At 40.4% G+C, this 16,352-nt stretch overlaps 1 protein-coding gene across 3 annotated transcripts; it reads left to right on the plus strand.

Annotated features, from left to right (window-relative positions):
* Positions 1-1,954: 1,954 nt before the first annotated feature.
* LOC146700092 (uncharacterized) lies at positions 1,955-16,091 on the plus strand. 3 transcript variants are annotated; one of them, XM_085470147.1, is made up of 30 exons: positions 1,955-2,152; positions 2,995-3,074; positions 3,647-3,721; positions 5,967-6,037; positions 6,125-7,101; positions 7,888-7,927; positions 8,010-8,047; positions 8,128-8,258; positions 8,345-8,423; positions 8,559-8,617; positions 9,250-9,300; positions 9,406-9,473; positions 9,578-9,621; positions 9,727-9,766; positions 10,252-10,286; positions 10,408-10,535; positions 10,662-10,776; positions 10,886-11,307; positions 11,395-11,599; positions 11,891-12,047; positions 12,732-12,896; positions 13,039-13,161; positions 13,481-13,526; positions 13,613-13,716; positions 13,814-13,938; positions 14,078-14,449; positions 14,553-14,836; positions 15,091-15,192; positions 15,557-15,703; positions 15,803-16,091. In XM_085470147.1, the coding sequence occupies exons 1-30, from the start codon at positions 2,061-2,063 to the stop codon at positions 15,904-15,906; spliced, it is 4,479 nt and encodes a 1,492-aa protein (XP_085326273.1). In that variant the 5' UTR covers positions 1,955-2,060; the 3' UTR covers positions 15,907-16,091. The 3 variants fall into 3 exon arrangements, with proteins under 3 accessions (XP_085326273.1, XP_085326274.1, XP_085326275.1); XM_085470148.1 differs by having other exon boundaries at positions 11,398-11,599; XM_085470149.1 differs by having other exon boundaries at positions 10,417-10,535.
* The last annotated feature ends 261 nt before the right edge of the window (positions 16,092-16,352 follow it).

The following is a 16,352-nucleotide window of genomic DNA, read 5'->3' on the forward strand; positions in this document are numbered from 1 at the left end:
TTCCAATCCAAAAAAGGTCAGAACTCGGTGACGCTACCTAAAAATGCTCAAGACAGCACTATACACTTTTTGTACAGCCATTTACAGGAAAATCTACAGAAAAGCCACCCTCTGCATGACTCTGCTGTGATGTCGTCACATGCTGCATCCACGGCTGCTAGCAGTGCCATTTGCGCATGTGAATGCCGGTCAAAAACCTTCCACCTCCAGACAGAGAAAAACTCCTCTATCGGATTAAGGAATGGGGAGTAGGGAGGGAGATATTCAACCAGCATTCTATCATGTGTCAGACACAGATCCAATGTGGCCAAATACACCGTTATCCTCTATGACAGCACTTTGAATTCTTTCAACTTTATTGCATTGTATGCAATCACCCTTGCACAAATGGCTTCCTCTTGCTGCTGGGTAAAAACAGGCCTTCTTCCACCTCTGCGAGGTTGTTCACAGTGGTTCTTCCAACATTTGGTTGCATCTTCCGACCGCCCTCATCCATTGTGAGACTGTGATTGACAACCCCCCCCCACACACACACACACACATCCTTACCCCTCTTCCACCATGCTGACCTCCCATTTCTGTGTCACAGAATTGTAAAAAATGGTACAAACGGAGTTTGCATGTTCTCCCCGTGTTTGCGTGGGTTCTCTCCGGGTAGTCCGGCTTCCTCCCACCGTCCAAAGACATGCACTTAGTGGGGATAGGTTAATTGGTTAATCCAAATTTCCCATAGGTGTGAATGTGCGAGCGAATGTGAGTGCAAATGGTTGTCTGTCCCTGTGTGTTGGCCCTGCGACAGACGGGCGACCTGTCCAGGGTGTACCCCGCCTCTCGCCCCATGACAGCTGGGATAGGCTCCAGCGCCTCCCGCGACCCTGAAAAGGATAAGCGGACGTGAATGGATGGTACAAACTATGTCCTGCTCGGTTCATATTTGCTTGCCAATTGAGGGTTCATGGGATTGATCCATGAGTGACTGTGAACAAGAGGCTTGTCAGTGGTTACAACTAATACTTCACACACCTCCTCATCAGTGAAAGCTGAAGTTCACCTGAGAGAAATTGTTCAATTTCGGGGACATTTCCAGGAAAAAATCATTTAAAAAAGGTATAAAATTTGCTTGACAGCATTTCACCAATTTTGTATGTAATGACTCAAGCAATGAAATGAAGACTATTAGTTTTATTGGGACCTAATAGTCTTTCAGCATCCAAAGGTATAGTTCATTTTGACTGACATGACATAAGAAAATGATAATGTTGTCGACCGCAGAGAATTGTATGAAAGCAACTGATACATGTCCAAGAGCATTTGCAATTTGTTCAGGGGAAGGAGAAATTGGTACCATAATGTGCAGAAATGACTAAATGTTATGGAGGTTGCACTAATGGTTTTGAGAATTATTATTCTGATCTGAGAAAAGCACCAAAGGGACTGAGAAAAACTGTAAACACAAGCATAAGAGGCAGAACAGAGAAGGAAATAAGAAAGCGTGCTCATGTGGTGGTGTGTGACAGACAGACTCTGACAGACTGCTCACAGTCCTGAAAAACAGGCACTTACAGAGTAATGGTGCGTGACTTCTTTTTTTTTTCGTAGCAGTCGGGCCACAATGTTAGAGCCCTGCAGTGTTGTCCTGGAAACACTTTCAGTTGTGTCTATTACTGAAAACACAGGTTTATGACACACCCTGAGGCACACCTGTACTGACAAACAAAAAAGAAAAAGAAACACACAAATCTCTTCCTTCCAAAAACCTACAGGGAACTTTAAAGGCAGACGATCGGACTGTGTTATTATTTTTGGGTCTAGTTTTACAATCAGACAGCTTCCTCTTTGGGTGGTGTTGAAATGTTAAACCAAAGGTGCCAGAGCTGAAGAGAATGTATGTGACGTCCACCCGCTCACCTTGACGTCTCATGGGCGTGCCACATGTGTCAGCTATTGATTGTGCATGAGAAAGTGGTGGAGAATTGACAAAGCACACAGCCGAGAGCACTGGCTAGATTTATGACTGTTAATGTTTGTTGTTGAACGTTTTACTTCGCCCATCGGAAGCTATGTTCCACAAAAATGAAGACAGAGTCATGAAGGATCCAAGGATTTCTTCAGGCAGACTTCCTTGCCAGCAAATATCTGCTCCTTTAGTCAGGTAAAGCGAGATGGTGGCGGTGGAGGTGGTGTTGGTGGCGGTGTCTCTCCTTTTCCTTAATGTGGAGGGAAACACATCTTAACTCAGAAACAGCAGCTGGATCGGTTTTCAGTCAGGATTATTAATCCAGATGGTTCATACAGATGCGCTCATATCTATAAATCACTTCCTTATGCGGCATCAAATAACATTAAAGTCATTTTTTAAGTCACAGAATCGAATTATTTACATTTTTTATTTGTTGTTATTTTGTATTTGCAAAGTAGTCACGCATTTTTTAAGGACTGATGTTACTGGTTATATAAGAATATAGGAGAGGATGCACCCTATGTGCCAATAACAATGACGCTTTCCATGGATGTGAAAGAAGACATTTAGTTATACAGTCAGTCCACTTACTCACTGTTATTCTGCTTATTATTTAAAAAAATAGGAGGCAAAGTTTGGAGAATTGTAAATGCAAATTAATTGCTGCCTAATAATAAGAGATTCAAATGAACATGAAAAAATAACTATTGATTCATGGTGTATGTACTCCATACATCATGTGCACTTTGAAGGTAATGAATTTGTTCTATTAGACCGCGCTCACTATCCTGAAATCGTTCAAGTGTTTCATTTGGCATTACTCATCTGTTAACAACCAGAACTGGAGATAAAACCTTTAAGACACATTTTAATTACAGCCTTTCAGCATTTGTTAGCATGGGTGTGATGGTAGGGCTTTTCTAGATTAGTATGACTCAGTCTGACTCTTTCTTCTGTCATATGTCAGAATAAATATAATAAAGCTTTAGCCCCCTGTGTTTATTTACTAAACTTAAACTTCTTCAACTTAACAGGGTGAAGAAGCCAGGCTCGCTTATCAGATGTTTCCACTTGCTGCAGACACACCTGGTGGTCATCGTTGTCCTCTTAGCAGGTATCTGACATCAGCTGTGACACAAAAGAGATGAAAAAACACGAAGACAATTGAGCGGAGGCGGCTGTTTAGTGGACCAACAGCTTTGAACCTCTAATTATAACCTGCAATGCATGGCATGCACACGCACACACATACAGTACGCACACAAATACCTTGAACTCTTTCATAATATACTGTAACCAGTTAGTCTAGTTTTGTTTATTAGTCGTACTGCTATTCTGAGAAAGGCACAAATGGAGAAGACTAAAAAAGACCACACAGAGAACAGGAAGTGAGGGAATGGAAATGCATTTCAATGACTTTGTGCAACTACCACAAAGTGCATTGATTTTTAAAGTGTTCTGTTTTTTTAAAAACAGAGTTTATGTGCTGAAAAAATTCAGAATTCCCATTTTCCAGCGTGTAGGATTTAAAAACCACATTAGGAACTTTGTACACTGAAACTGGATCATGTTAATGTCCATCAACGTGGTGTCTAGTGTTCAATACACACGATTGGCTTTTGGTCCCAAAACTCTCCATGAAGTTGCCAACAGTGGTAACTGAGAACTTTTTTCTTTTCCAATCAGGGCAAGCCTCCTGCAACCAGACCACTACAACTCCTTCCCCTTTTACTGTTTCTACTACAGCTCCACAAATATCAGGTAAATGAACCCTGATAAAATCTGCTCACCCCTTGGCTTTGTAGGAAAAACGTTTGTTTAATCTGTGTTACTGATTTGTATGTCACTCAGTGATATAAGTGTTTGATCTTCAAGCAAAACTTTAATACTTGGTTGACTTAGTATTTGGTTGAGAAACAAGCACAGAGATAACAAGTTTACTGATAGCTGGTCACAAGGTTTGCACACACCTCAGGAAGGATTTGGGGCGACTCCGCTCGATATGCGGAGGCAGATTGGGTGGATTCTTTTATGTGAGGACCCATATGCAGACCACAGTGAGACGAAAATGGGAATTAACTAAAAGTGTGCCATTTATTAAGGCAGATACACCAAACGGGGGGAAAGCAACTAAACAGAGGTATGCCTGAACTGGGGAAACAGAACACAGAAGAGCCACGGGGGTAAAGCAGACGCGACGACAAAGGTCAGGGGAAAACTCACACTGTCAAGAACCTCAGTGTACACTTACGATAAGGACCCTGGAAGCAGATTAATGTGCAGCCACTCAGAACTATGTACAGGTTTATTAATAAACAAAGCAACTTGATGAAAACAAGGGAACCAAAACTACAAACTCAAGCCAGGGAAAAACTGGGAACAGAAAACCCTGGAGCGCCCGTAATCTGGACTGAGGGAAAACTGCAACAGAGAGGAGAAACACAATTACTAGAGTACTGAGGAATGGCACGTAACAGCCAGAAAAAGTTAAACGTCAGGGCTTATGATTAGAGCCGGACCATGAAACTCAGAGGGGGAAGAGTCCATGGAGGGAGTCTGAGGAGGCAGGAACGAGGATGGGAGGTGAACAGGCATGGGGACAGGCAGGTGGCAGGATTCCAACGCCGAACGTCGTTCCCTAAGTACATAGACACAAGATGAAGATGAATTCCGAAGTTCTCCAGTAAATACAGAACTTACGAAGAGCCTAGTTACCACCGAGGGGTGACTAACGGACTGGCGAGGAGCAGCCATCTGCGCCGGGTGAAGTAGTCCCCCGGCGATTGTCTCGAATGGGATGCAGGTGTGTAGGAGATGGCGCAGCCCGAGGGTGTGGAGCCCATCTATGCCACTCCATGACCTTAATATGCTTCTTTAGCCACACCTTTGTTCCTCTGCAGCATATTTTAAGCCACTGTCATGTTGGAAGTTCCATCCATGACCCGTCTTCAGTATTCTGGCTCAGGGAAGAAGGTTCTCATCCTAGGTTTTATGGTACATGACCCTGTCAATAGCCGCTCAATGCAGCGAAGTCCCCTGTACCTAGCCCAAAGCATGATGTTTCCACCTCCGTGCTTGACTGTGGGGAGATTTTCTTTGGGTCATACTCAGCATTTCTCTTCCCTTTTGGCGTCATCTGACCACAGCACTTTCTCCCAAGGCTTCTCCTCCCCCAGGATGATCATGTAGGTCTACAATCTTGTCCCTGACATCCTTTGACCGTTCTTTGGTTGTGCTCATGATGGCGGAGAGGTTTAAATGAAAGAAACTGATTCTGTGTGCTTTATACACATAATGAATCAAGAGCAGGTGAATCTGCTCTTGATTGATCGATGTATTGAAATCTGTGTGTCACATGGGAACGCAGTCAGTCTGCAGGAGCCGGATTTCTGGTTGGGTAGAAATAATGTTTATTTCTCTAAATGACATACAAATGAATTCATAACTTTTATGTTATTTTTAAATGTATTTATTTATTTGAAAATTAGAGGCTGTTCATTTTTTTGCAAGTGAGCACTTCCACTTCCAGCAGGGGATCAAATAATTATTTCCCCCACTGTAGTTGACTTGTACAGGTAATAGTATTTAAGTAAATTAGGCTAAATAAAAATACAAAAAATTCTCAAAACTGGGGCACATTTTTGAATGGCCTGTTAACATTAACCACCATGAAAGCCATATAATTTGGAATGTAACAGAACAAAAGTGCTCCAAATGGCAAGAACAACACAAACAAGCTAACTATCTAAAACTCCACCCCTGTTAAAATTACCACAGAGCACAATATTTGCCATGGAAATTAAATATAGTTTGACATTTAAAATGAGCAGCCAGCTTCAGTTGCAACACATCAGGTGACTGTGAGTCACTTCATTTTTGGTATTTCTATTTTTGGCTCCCTTTCTCAGCCCTTAGATTGCCTCTTTGTTACAAGCAGCTGGTATGTTGTCCTCCGTTATAGAGTTTAGCAACTTTTGCCAATGATTCTCTTTGCTTTGTAATGCAGTATACTACTTTGTTGACATTACGGTGGATGTCACTGGACAGATCAAGAACGAATCTGAAATCATTGCCTGGGTATGTAACATGTACGACAGCAGGCTTATTAAAACACCAGATGTAATGCTTAAATCCTGTCAGCAAACCATATGCTCTTTTCCTCAGCTCAAGCAGGTTTTCAGCACCAAGCTGGAGAACTGCGTGCCTCCAAACCCTCCAGAAACTACTGCCACACCGACCTCCCCACAAACTACACCTGCAAGTACTGTCAGTGAGACAACACAAGTGGCCTCATCAACACTGAACACTTACAACAGCACAACAACTGCAGTAACCACATTACAGAGCAATAGTACAGGTGCAACATCCACGGCCTTAGAAGGCAACAGCACTACAGCAGCAACACCTACGGGAGGCAACAACTTCACAACCACTGCAACAACATTACAAGGCAACGGGACGACTACAACAGCAACACCAACAGGAGGCAACTTCACAACCACTGCAACAACATTACAAGGCAACGGGACAACTACAACAGCAACACCAACAGGAGGCAACTTCACAACCACTGCAACAACATTACAAGGCAACGGGACAACTACAACAGCAACACCAACAGGAGGCAACTTCACAACCACTGCAACAACATTACAACGCAACGGGACAACTACAACAGCAATACCAACAGGAGGCAACTTCACAACCACTGCAACAACATTACAAGGCAACGGGACAACTACAACAGCAACACCAACAGGAGTCAACTTCACAACCACTGCAACAACATTACAAGGCAACGGGACAACTACAACAGCAACACCAACAGGAGTCAACTTCACAACCACTGCAACAACATTACAAGGCAACGGGACAACTACAACAGCAACACCAACAGGAGGCAACTTCACAACCACTGCAACAACATTACAAGGCAACGGGACAACTACAACAGCAACACCAACAGGAGTCAACTTCACAACCACTGCAACAACATTACAAGGCAACGGGACAACTACAACAGCAACACCAACAGGAGGCAACTTCACAACCACTACAACAACATTAGCAAGAAAAAGAAAACGGAAAAGAAGCTTGATACGTGTAGCTCGGGACGTTAGTGGCAATGGGACACAAAGCAGGTATGAGTGCAACTATTTCTATCAAATAAATGAACAGATGGAAAATGAGATTATGAATTTTCATGGAGCACTTTCTGTAATATATTGTGGCAACTGTGTTGTCGAACCCACACTGTGAAGATTTGTTACGTTTATCATTTAAGGTGAGATTACATTCAGAGTTATTGTAGTTTTGTATTTTTAAAATGTGGTTTTTTTGTTATTTCATTTTCGACTTTTTGTTTTAAATCAGTTTAGTTTCACTTAGTTTCTTTGTTTTTTCATTTCAGTTTAGTTTTTGTAAAAATATTTTGTTTTAGTTTAGTTTTTATTAATTTCATTCTTAGTTTAACATTTTTACCAAACTAAAAAAAAGCTCAAACTAAGAATTTTTTTTTATTTTAGTTCGATTTCCAAGTTAACAAAATCTTTTCAGCTAGTTTTTCATTTTTTCACATTTTTTACTTTTATTCTAGTCATGTTATAGTTTATTATTGTTAACAAAAAGTTTTTTTTCACATCTGCTTTTACTTTAGTTTTAGTTTAGTTTTAACTTTGATTATTTCCTTTGCTGACAGCAGCCAAAAGTTGCAGCTAATGAGATGCCTGCACACTGAATTTCCAATATTTCCCCCCTCTTGAATCCCCTTGAATAAGCATTAAGCAAAATAAGCAACGCTTGTTTGACTTTTTCATAAAGCTGGAGATCATATGAGCAGTTGCACAATCAGTCCTAATTCCACTGAGATGACGAATCATATCAGTTAGTCCTGACACCCATTAACCTTATCTCCATTTACTTTTCAGTTCGAACACTAATGTCATAAATACAACGGGCCTATTTCAAGTGAGTGAGCACATAATTGTGTCTGTAGGTTTCTGTAAATGAAAAAGATCACTTGAATTTAGCCTGATTTGTGTTTTACCAGGGAATGGAAGTGTCATGCGTGACAAAAACTGAAATAAGGTAAGTGAAGTAAAGACATTCAAGTCATTGAAATAAGCTTATCTCATGATCCCTACATTAACACTGATCTTATGCTGCAGAAACACCACGTGCTCTGTGACGCTGAAGCTGAGTCAGGCGGTGTCTTCATGTTGTATCCTCCGCACTCTCTGCGCAGCCACTAACACTTCATCTGATTTTTACGTGCTGGGGAAAAAGGCAGATAGAGTGGGTGAGTGATGCATAGTTACCTACCTGATACGTTTGCAGGATGTTATAAAAGTAACAATGTAATAAATCCTCTGTGTCGCTTAACAGGTCAGCTTCAAAATGTGTGCAATAACAGCAGCACAGTAGAAAACAGCTGCATTTACACTGGTCAAGACAACGCAGCATGGTAAGATCCTCAGTACGGGCAGTCTGTGCTTTCCCAAGTGCTAAATGTTAACTGATTAATCAAAGATAAATTATACTTTTTAAATTCATACTTTAGTTTTGTGAAATTCCATGTTTGTTTGTTTGTTTTTTACAGTAATGAGTCTGCAGCTGCATATGTGGTTCCACCAAGTAATTCAACTAACTGCAGTGCAGGTGAGCTCCAAACTATTCATAGTTAAGCTCAGTTTAAATGGACCAACCATGAAAACAAACAAACAACATCATTGCATCAATACATGAATTAGACTGTTACTGCTACTGAAACCTGATGAAGCAACACACTTGTGTTAAAAGACACCAGGAAGTACTTCAGGGCATGTCAGGAAACACACATTTCAAAAGAATAATATTAATTAAGTCTCAGTTACAGTTAACATTATACCTGGATACCAAATCGTGTGGACACGCTACAGAGCATTTGCGGATTATATAGGATTAATTGTTCTGTGAGTGTTTTAGCAGATGCCTAAAAATAGAAAATGGTTAAAAACCCTGTTCTGTACAAAGCATCTGGTTAATTTAGCTTATCATAATAACTGGAAACATAAGGAAACTCATTAAGCTTTTGATTGCATGCCAGGTTAGCCAGCAGCTCGGGGTTGCTTCATACTTGCAACACAGACAATTAAAAACTGAACAAATAAGATTGTAAAAAAGCAAAATGCACAAGATTCTTCTAAATATTTTTTCTAAATGTATTTTTCCCTTAAAGTGTAAAAGTAGAGTCTTGAAGGTGCCTTGATTCGATCCACACTGTAAACCATCATGCTTTGACTTTGTTTCAGGCAACATCACCACAAGCAACTGCAACTGCTCTGACTACTGCAGTGGATCAGGTTAGTGTCACCTATCAAAACCATTTGCATTATGATGTAAATCACACAGTCTGAAAGCTTGGTGACTTGATTATCTTTCCTTTTTTTTGTTTCTTTGTTTTTTAGATGCATACTACACTTTTAATATTTCCATACAAGATCCCAATATAAACTATTTAAATGTCACCAACCTGGTAATCTTCCATTCACACAGAACACAAATACATATAAATAAACAAATCATTAATGTAAAATTCTTGGAGCATCAATGAATCATTAATATCTTCAACTGTAACAGATTTCTCAGCTGCGACAGCTTCCACCTTGCTCTCCAAGTGTAGAGTAAGTTTTGTTTTTTGTCACCAGTTTTTAAATAAATAAATAAATACCTTTTTATCACATGTAAAATACAAAAAATAATAACAATCTTGTAATATTCCCTTGCAGAGGTCTATGTCCAGTGTCCATTAATGCATCTGAGTACAAGGTATTCAACCACCAAATTATGATATTATTGCCTTCATGTTTTTCTATCTCTGTTATGATGATTTAGGGCCAAAGCAAGTTTTCAAAATGTAAGTAAGGCATTTAGGTTGCATTAGGGAAAAAGATAACCTTAAAAAAATCAATTAAACTGAATTGAATTTCTTTATTTGACTTAAAGGAGATTCAATCTATTCATCTAGATTAACATCTTTTGAGTTGTTCATTTTTGAAGATATCAGCTGTAGAGATGTCATTTTGTCAGTAATGTCTTTTTGAACATTACTGACTTTTACCCCAAAAATACTCCAGTTTCACATGACAAGAAACTCACCATGTAATGGAATCTCACAGGAAAAATATAGTTTATGTCCAAAGGAATTTGCATTTCATGTGTTATTATTATATTAACACGTTAAAAATGTTTTAGTAGTTTCCTTTATTACGTTCATTTAAAGTTATTTTTCTAAAACTGACATTTCTACACAGGACGCAAACGTGGCATGTGCAAGCACGTCAACAAAGTGAGTCCAGCTATGTTAGAACATTTGTCTAAAACTCACATTAAATCTCACTGCTGCATCTGTTGCATTTGAACACTAGGCTAAAATTGTTGTTGTTGTCTTTTTGTTTTTTCCGTTATAGCCTTCAAAGCTGTAGCGTGATTCTGGCCTTTGCCCGTGAGGTCCCCGTCTGTGATGTAGCAAATGCTGTGGTGTATCTGCTTCAGTCTAAGGAACAAATCAGTTTCAGCGGGCATGTGATCCGAGCGGGTGTGTATACTAACCAAAATAAAACAAGATGAGGACTGAAATATCAGCTCAAGCAGTCAAAAAATAAGTGACGACTTGTGCAAAGCTTGTGCAAAGCTTCTCATTGGTGCTTTTGTGTTTCCACAGCAATTTGTGGAAATTTACAAGCCAATGTCAGCCTGCAGTCTGAGTTCACATGGGTCAGCACGGACATAAAGCCTGCAGATTTCTGTGCTGCAGCAAAGTCTAGCAGCCTCACTTGGTTTGTATGACCTTAATATCCTGCACACTAACCACATTTATACAAAATGTGCTGCAACAGATCAAAAGGATCCAAAGTAAAATGTTACTTCTTTATTTCTTTTTAATAGTCAAAAACAAAACAATGTGGTTATGCAGCTGCAGGACAGTTGTGATCTTCAAAACGTGTCTACCACCACAACCAGCCCAAATGTGACAACCATGCAACCAAACAGCACTGCCACCAGCACCACCAACAACAGCACTGCCACTACCACCAGCTCTGCTAATAGCACTACAATTGCTGTAAATGCAACTTCAATGCCGCTGAATACAACACAAGGAGTGAATCTAACCACCACCACCAGTGCTGCTAATGTCTCAGTGCCAGCAACAGTCAACACTACTACAACTACAGCTATCACTACCGCTAATAACTCAAGTACGGGTAACACAACTACAACCAAGTCTCCTACACTCACCGTTACTACAGCCACCACAAATCCGAACACTTCTGTGACGACAACTGGAAGTACAACAACAAATTCGTCAGGTTTGTGATCACTTCAGTTGCGTGCACAACTCTGTGGCAATGCTTTCCTTATCATAGCGTCACTGTCTCGTCAAATTGTGTTGACAGCAGCTGAGGCCCAAGCCAACGCACTGCTTGACGAGACGAAAGACGTGTCCAAACTGAACTCCAGCCAGGTGAATCAGCTGGTGTCTAAGCTGGAGGCTCTGTTATCAGGCCCAAATGTCAGCATAGGGCTGGGGAACACATCAGTCAACATTGTCAGCAATCTCCTGGGTGCTTCTCCATCTGTGCTGTCACAGTCCTCCAACAGGTTACAGATTTATTTATTTATTTATTTATTGTGGTCTTTTTACATTAATATTTCATGGGGTGGACAATGCATTTGACCCATACTGTTTTTATTTTTATTTTACTCACAACAATAACCAGATATGGGCTCTAAAGAACACCAACAAAACCCCAGTTTTCCTCTTCCATCCATAGGAGGACAAAACACCTCAATTCCAACTCTTATTTTCATCTTTTTTTAACCAGTAATATTGCTTCTTGTTGTAATTAAAGAAATGACACGTACTATTATTTATTCATTTATTCTCACCAGGATAATAGGGATCGTTGATACAGTGGGGCTCAAGCTGGTTGTTGGAGGGACGGCTCAGACCATTTTGTCCCCGGCTGTTGCTCTGTCAGTGAAACCAGCAGATGGCGCCAACTTTCAGAAAACAACTTTTTCCATCTCAAGCCCCACCAATGTGGAGGTAGGGAAGAATAACTTTCACTTTTGTACAAGTGCTTTGTGTCTCATATAACACAGCATTTCCAGCTTTGTCTAGAGAAGCCTGTAGAAGATATTTAGTGCCTTTTTACTGTCGATTTAATTTTTTATGATTATTTTAACAGGGAGGTTGGAGTAATTGTTTTAGGTTGTAATTGGCATATTTAAAAGAAGAAGAAGAATATACTAACTCAGATTTTGTGTATTTTGTGTATTTGCATGTGTAGTTCAGATTAAACTAAATTTAAAACTACATTTATTTATTTCAGCTTTTCAGAGTAAAGTGGTTCAGTCAAAAACAGGATCAATTCATAAAATACAACAAATTGGTTTAATCGTGTGACTTGTTTTTGCTTTTAAAAACACAACCAGGTGATCTAGGTCAGAAATTCTGACGGTTTCTTTTCCTCACAATGACATGACATGATTTGTCAGTAAATCCCTGGATTACACTTGTGAATGTGGGTGTAATACTAAATGTTTTGACGAATAAGCAGCCATTTTGCCACTATTTGGAAGAACAAAGCTGCTCCTCCAAATAGTGATCTCTAGTAGAGAGACGCCAGTTGCCCCAAATAGAAAACAGGGTAAAAAAAAACAAACAAACAAAAAAAAACAACTCTCGGATGATCGAGTCTGTTAAGCTTGAGGCCCATATGTGTTACAGGTCCGTGGGAATCCCAGACTGAGAAGGAGCGTGACAACAAACTCCTCGATCCCTCAGGGCTCCGTCACGCTGCCTGCCTCTCTCACTCAGAATCTCACATCTCAGGAACAGCAGCAGGTCTCCAGAGTTCAGTTCAATTTCTACCAGAAGAGCACCGTATTCCAGGTCTGACAGTTCAACCAGCAGTCCCCTTCTTATTCACCACTAACAAAAACGCCAACTTACATTATTTTTAATGTAGTGTTTTAAATCTGATACTTACACACTCTTTACAAACTTGTTTTGTTGTCTCTAAATGGCTACACAGGACAAATCCCTGGGAGTACGCAGGCTTAACAGCGGGATCCTAGGAGCAAGTGTCGCCAACCTGTCAATCACAGGACTCCGAGACAATGTTATAATCACCCTAAAAAACCAAGAGCCTATTCCGGTAAGCCTGGTTTCACCAACTGTCATTTAAAGGCAAATTAAAAGGAAATGGTTGTGTCCTCATAGAGAAATTTACTTCTGGAGGAAGCATTGCCTAAGGGCTTCGGCTACAGGTATAACCAGACAAACCAAGCCAGTTTGTAGCAGCGCACACATGCCGGAGCTATACGACCGAGCTACACATGTGTGTGTGGTTAAATGTAGCAGCAATAGGCCACAAACATGCTGTAAAAGCAACACATCCTTAACAGAGAGAGGGAGATAGAGAGAAAACTATCATGTGCAATTAAAGATGATAAACTCTTTTTCTCAAATTACAGGCAAATTTTGTGGCAACGTGTGTTTTCTGGGACTTTGCATTAAATGGTAAGTTGTCCAGCCATGAGTTAAGAGCTTCAGTGAACACAAACAGACGTGTAAAAACACGAGTCGTGTTTGTTTTCTGCCCACAGATGGATCGGGTGGCTGGAGCTCAAATGGCTGTTCTGTCCAAAATAGCACAGACAGTGAGACAATTTGTGGCTGCAACCATTTAACCAGTTTTGCCATCCTGCTGGTAAGATCACCAAAATACATTTTGTCATGTATGTTGTCATGTTTGGTTATTATTCATTAGAATAATAACACTTTTGGGGGGCATCTCCTTCATAAAGGACCTCTCCAGGCAGCCTATAACCAGTCGTGTCCAGAGCACCATCCTTACCTTTATCACATACATTGGCTGTGGAATCTCTGCTATCTTCCTGGCTGTCACCATCCTCACCTACTTGGCCTTTGGGTACGTATAGAAATCCAGAAAATAGATGATCTAGATCTGTTATTCATTACTTATTGCTAAAGCTCTATGAATTTTTTTTCTTTTTTTTTGCTCGCTGAGGTATTTTTTACATGTTGTCTTCATAATTTCACCTCCACAGCAAGTTGCGCAAAGACATCCCATCCAAAATCCTGATCCAGCTGTGCTTTGCGCTGCTCCTGCTGAATCTGGTCTTCCTGGTGGACGCCTGGCTGGCGCTCTACCCAGACGCCGTGGGCCTTTGCATTTCCACTGCCTGGTTCCTTCACTACTTCTTGTTAGCTGCCTTCACATGGATGGGTCTCGAGGCCGTCCACATGTACGTGGCACTTGTGAAAGTCTTCAACGTCAATGTATCGCACTACATGCTGAAGTTCTCGCTGGCTGGATGGGGTATCCCGATGATCGTGGTCATTATTGTCATTGCAATTGACAAAAACAACTACGGTCTCGTTTCCTATGGAAGGTTTAGTGATGGCACTACTGATGAGTTGTGAGTACTTTATTTGTAATCTCATTATTGCACATTATCCTACATAAAATCCATGATATAAAACCTCAGAACAACCTTTAATTCTCCTCCGACTCTCCCACAGCTGCTGGCTGAAAAATGACATCGCCTTCTACGTGGCAGTGGTGGCCTATTTCTGCGTCATTTTTATATTTAACTTCATCATGTTTATTGTAGTTATGGTCCAGCTGTGCCGGATAAAAAAACAAAACCCTCAAAATCTCCAGCACCGCAGCACACTGCAGGATGTGCGCAGTGTGTTGGGGATAACCATCCTGCTAGGCCTCACGTGGGGCTTTGCCTTTTTTGCCTGGGGGCGCGTTAACCTGGCGTTCATGTACCTCTTTGCCATCTGTAACTCCCTGCAAGGTGAGCTGACATTTTCTGAGCTGGTTTGTGAAATAATGGTGATTTCACTCAAATCTGGTCAGTTTACATAGTAATTCTGCTGTTTTCCTTTCTTTTGTCCTCAATTTTAACCAGTTTTTATTGACGTCATCCTCTTCTCTTATTTTAACAACAAAAATACAATCGCATCTTTTTCTCTAATTGGTTTTTAAATGCTCCTCTAAGTAACTACTGCACTGTGAAACGTGGCATTAACAAACACGCTTGTTTTGTAGGTTTCTTTATATTCGTGTTCCACTGTGCAGTGAAGGAAACCGTGAGGAGGCAGTGGAGGATCTATCTGTGCTGCGGCAAAATGAGACTATCTGAGAACTCAGGTTAGCGGTGTTCGTTTTATACTGTGTGCCTCAAACTGGTGAAGGTTACTCCTTTATTTGGTTTCATTTAAGAAATAAGTTTATCGACTGTGGGATTGCGTGGGTTCTATCCGAGTACACGTAGACATGCAGTTAGTGGGGTTAGCTGAATTGGTAATTCTAACTTGTCCATAGGTGAATGTGAGTTCAAATGGTTGCCTGTCTCTATGTGTTAGTCATGCAACAGACTGGTGACCTGTCCGTACCCTGCCTCCTGCCCTAAGACAGCTGGGATAGGCTCCAGCGGAAGAGAATGGATGGACTGTGCGATAATTGCAATTCACAATCACGTTTACCTTCATCATGTGGGTCTTTTTTTTAACAGAATGGAGTCGCACTGCAACACAGAAGACGGCAAAGAAGTCATCGCTGACCAACAACACATCTCTTCATTCCAGTACCTCACGTGGCAATAACTCTTCCAGCTCCTCTTTCCTCAACAGTGACATTTCAGAACAGAGTGATGGGATCGGTACGAACTGACATTTTTGCGTTTCTTCTGTCATTGCTGCAACTCTTAGAATATATCAATTTCCCTTTTTGAAATAATGACAGTAGCACTGTTTTACAGGTAGCCCATATGCAGACAGAGTAATCACAGCAGATGAAGACTCAAATATGGATGTGGTCCTCAACGAGATCAACATGCGGCATAGACACTCACAAACTTCTTGATAGTGGAGGGACAAAGCCGCCTCTCTCAGCGCTCTTATATATATATATATATATATATATATATATATATATTTATTTGTACAATATAATGTAACTGAACAGAGTAATTTATGTACAAGCTATCTGCAGGCCATATGTATTAGCTAAATGACTTTATAAACGAAACTTACTGTTTTAACATCTTATTTCCCCTATTGTATTCTTACAGATATTCTGAACACTAAAGTATTATATATTATTAATATTCAAAGTAAATTAATTTCACTAATGTAACCCACTAAATCTTTCACACAGACCTACATTTCTAATAAAAAAAATTAAGTTAATAACAAAGATTTCACTTTTAAAACAGTGTTGAAATGTATGCATGCTTACATAATTGCTCTAATGGTCTAACAAACAAATTTAAAAGCACCTAAAGTAAAGTAAGATGTTTTGATGTGTCA

Source organism: Copadichromis virginalis, linkage group LG10 (genome assembly GCF_057382275.1).
Source record: "Copadichromis virginalis isolate Kocher_CV1m ecotype Utaka linkage group LG10, C_Virginalis_male_GT1.1, whole genome shotgun sequence".
In the NCBI taxonomy this organism is placed as follows: domain Eukaryota; kingdom Metazoa; phylum Chordata; class Actinopteri; order Cichliformes; family Cichlidae; genus Copadichromis; species Copadichromis virginalis.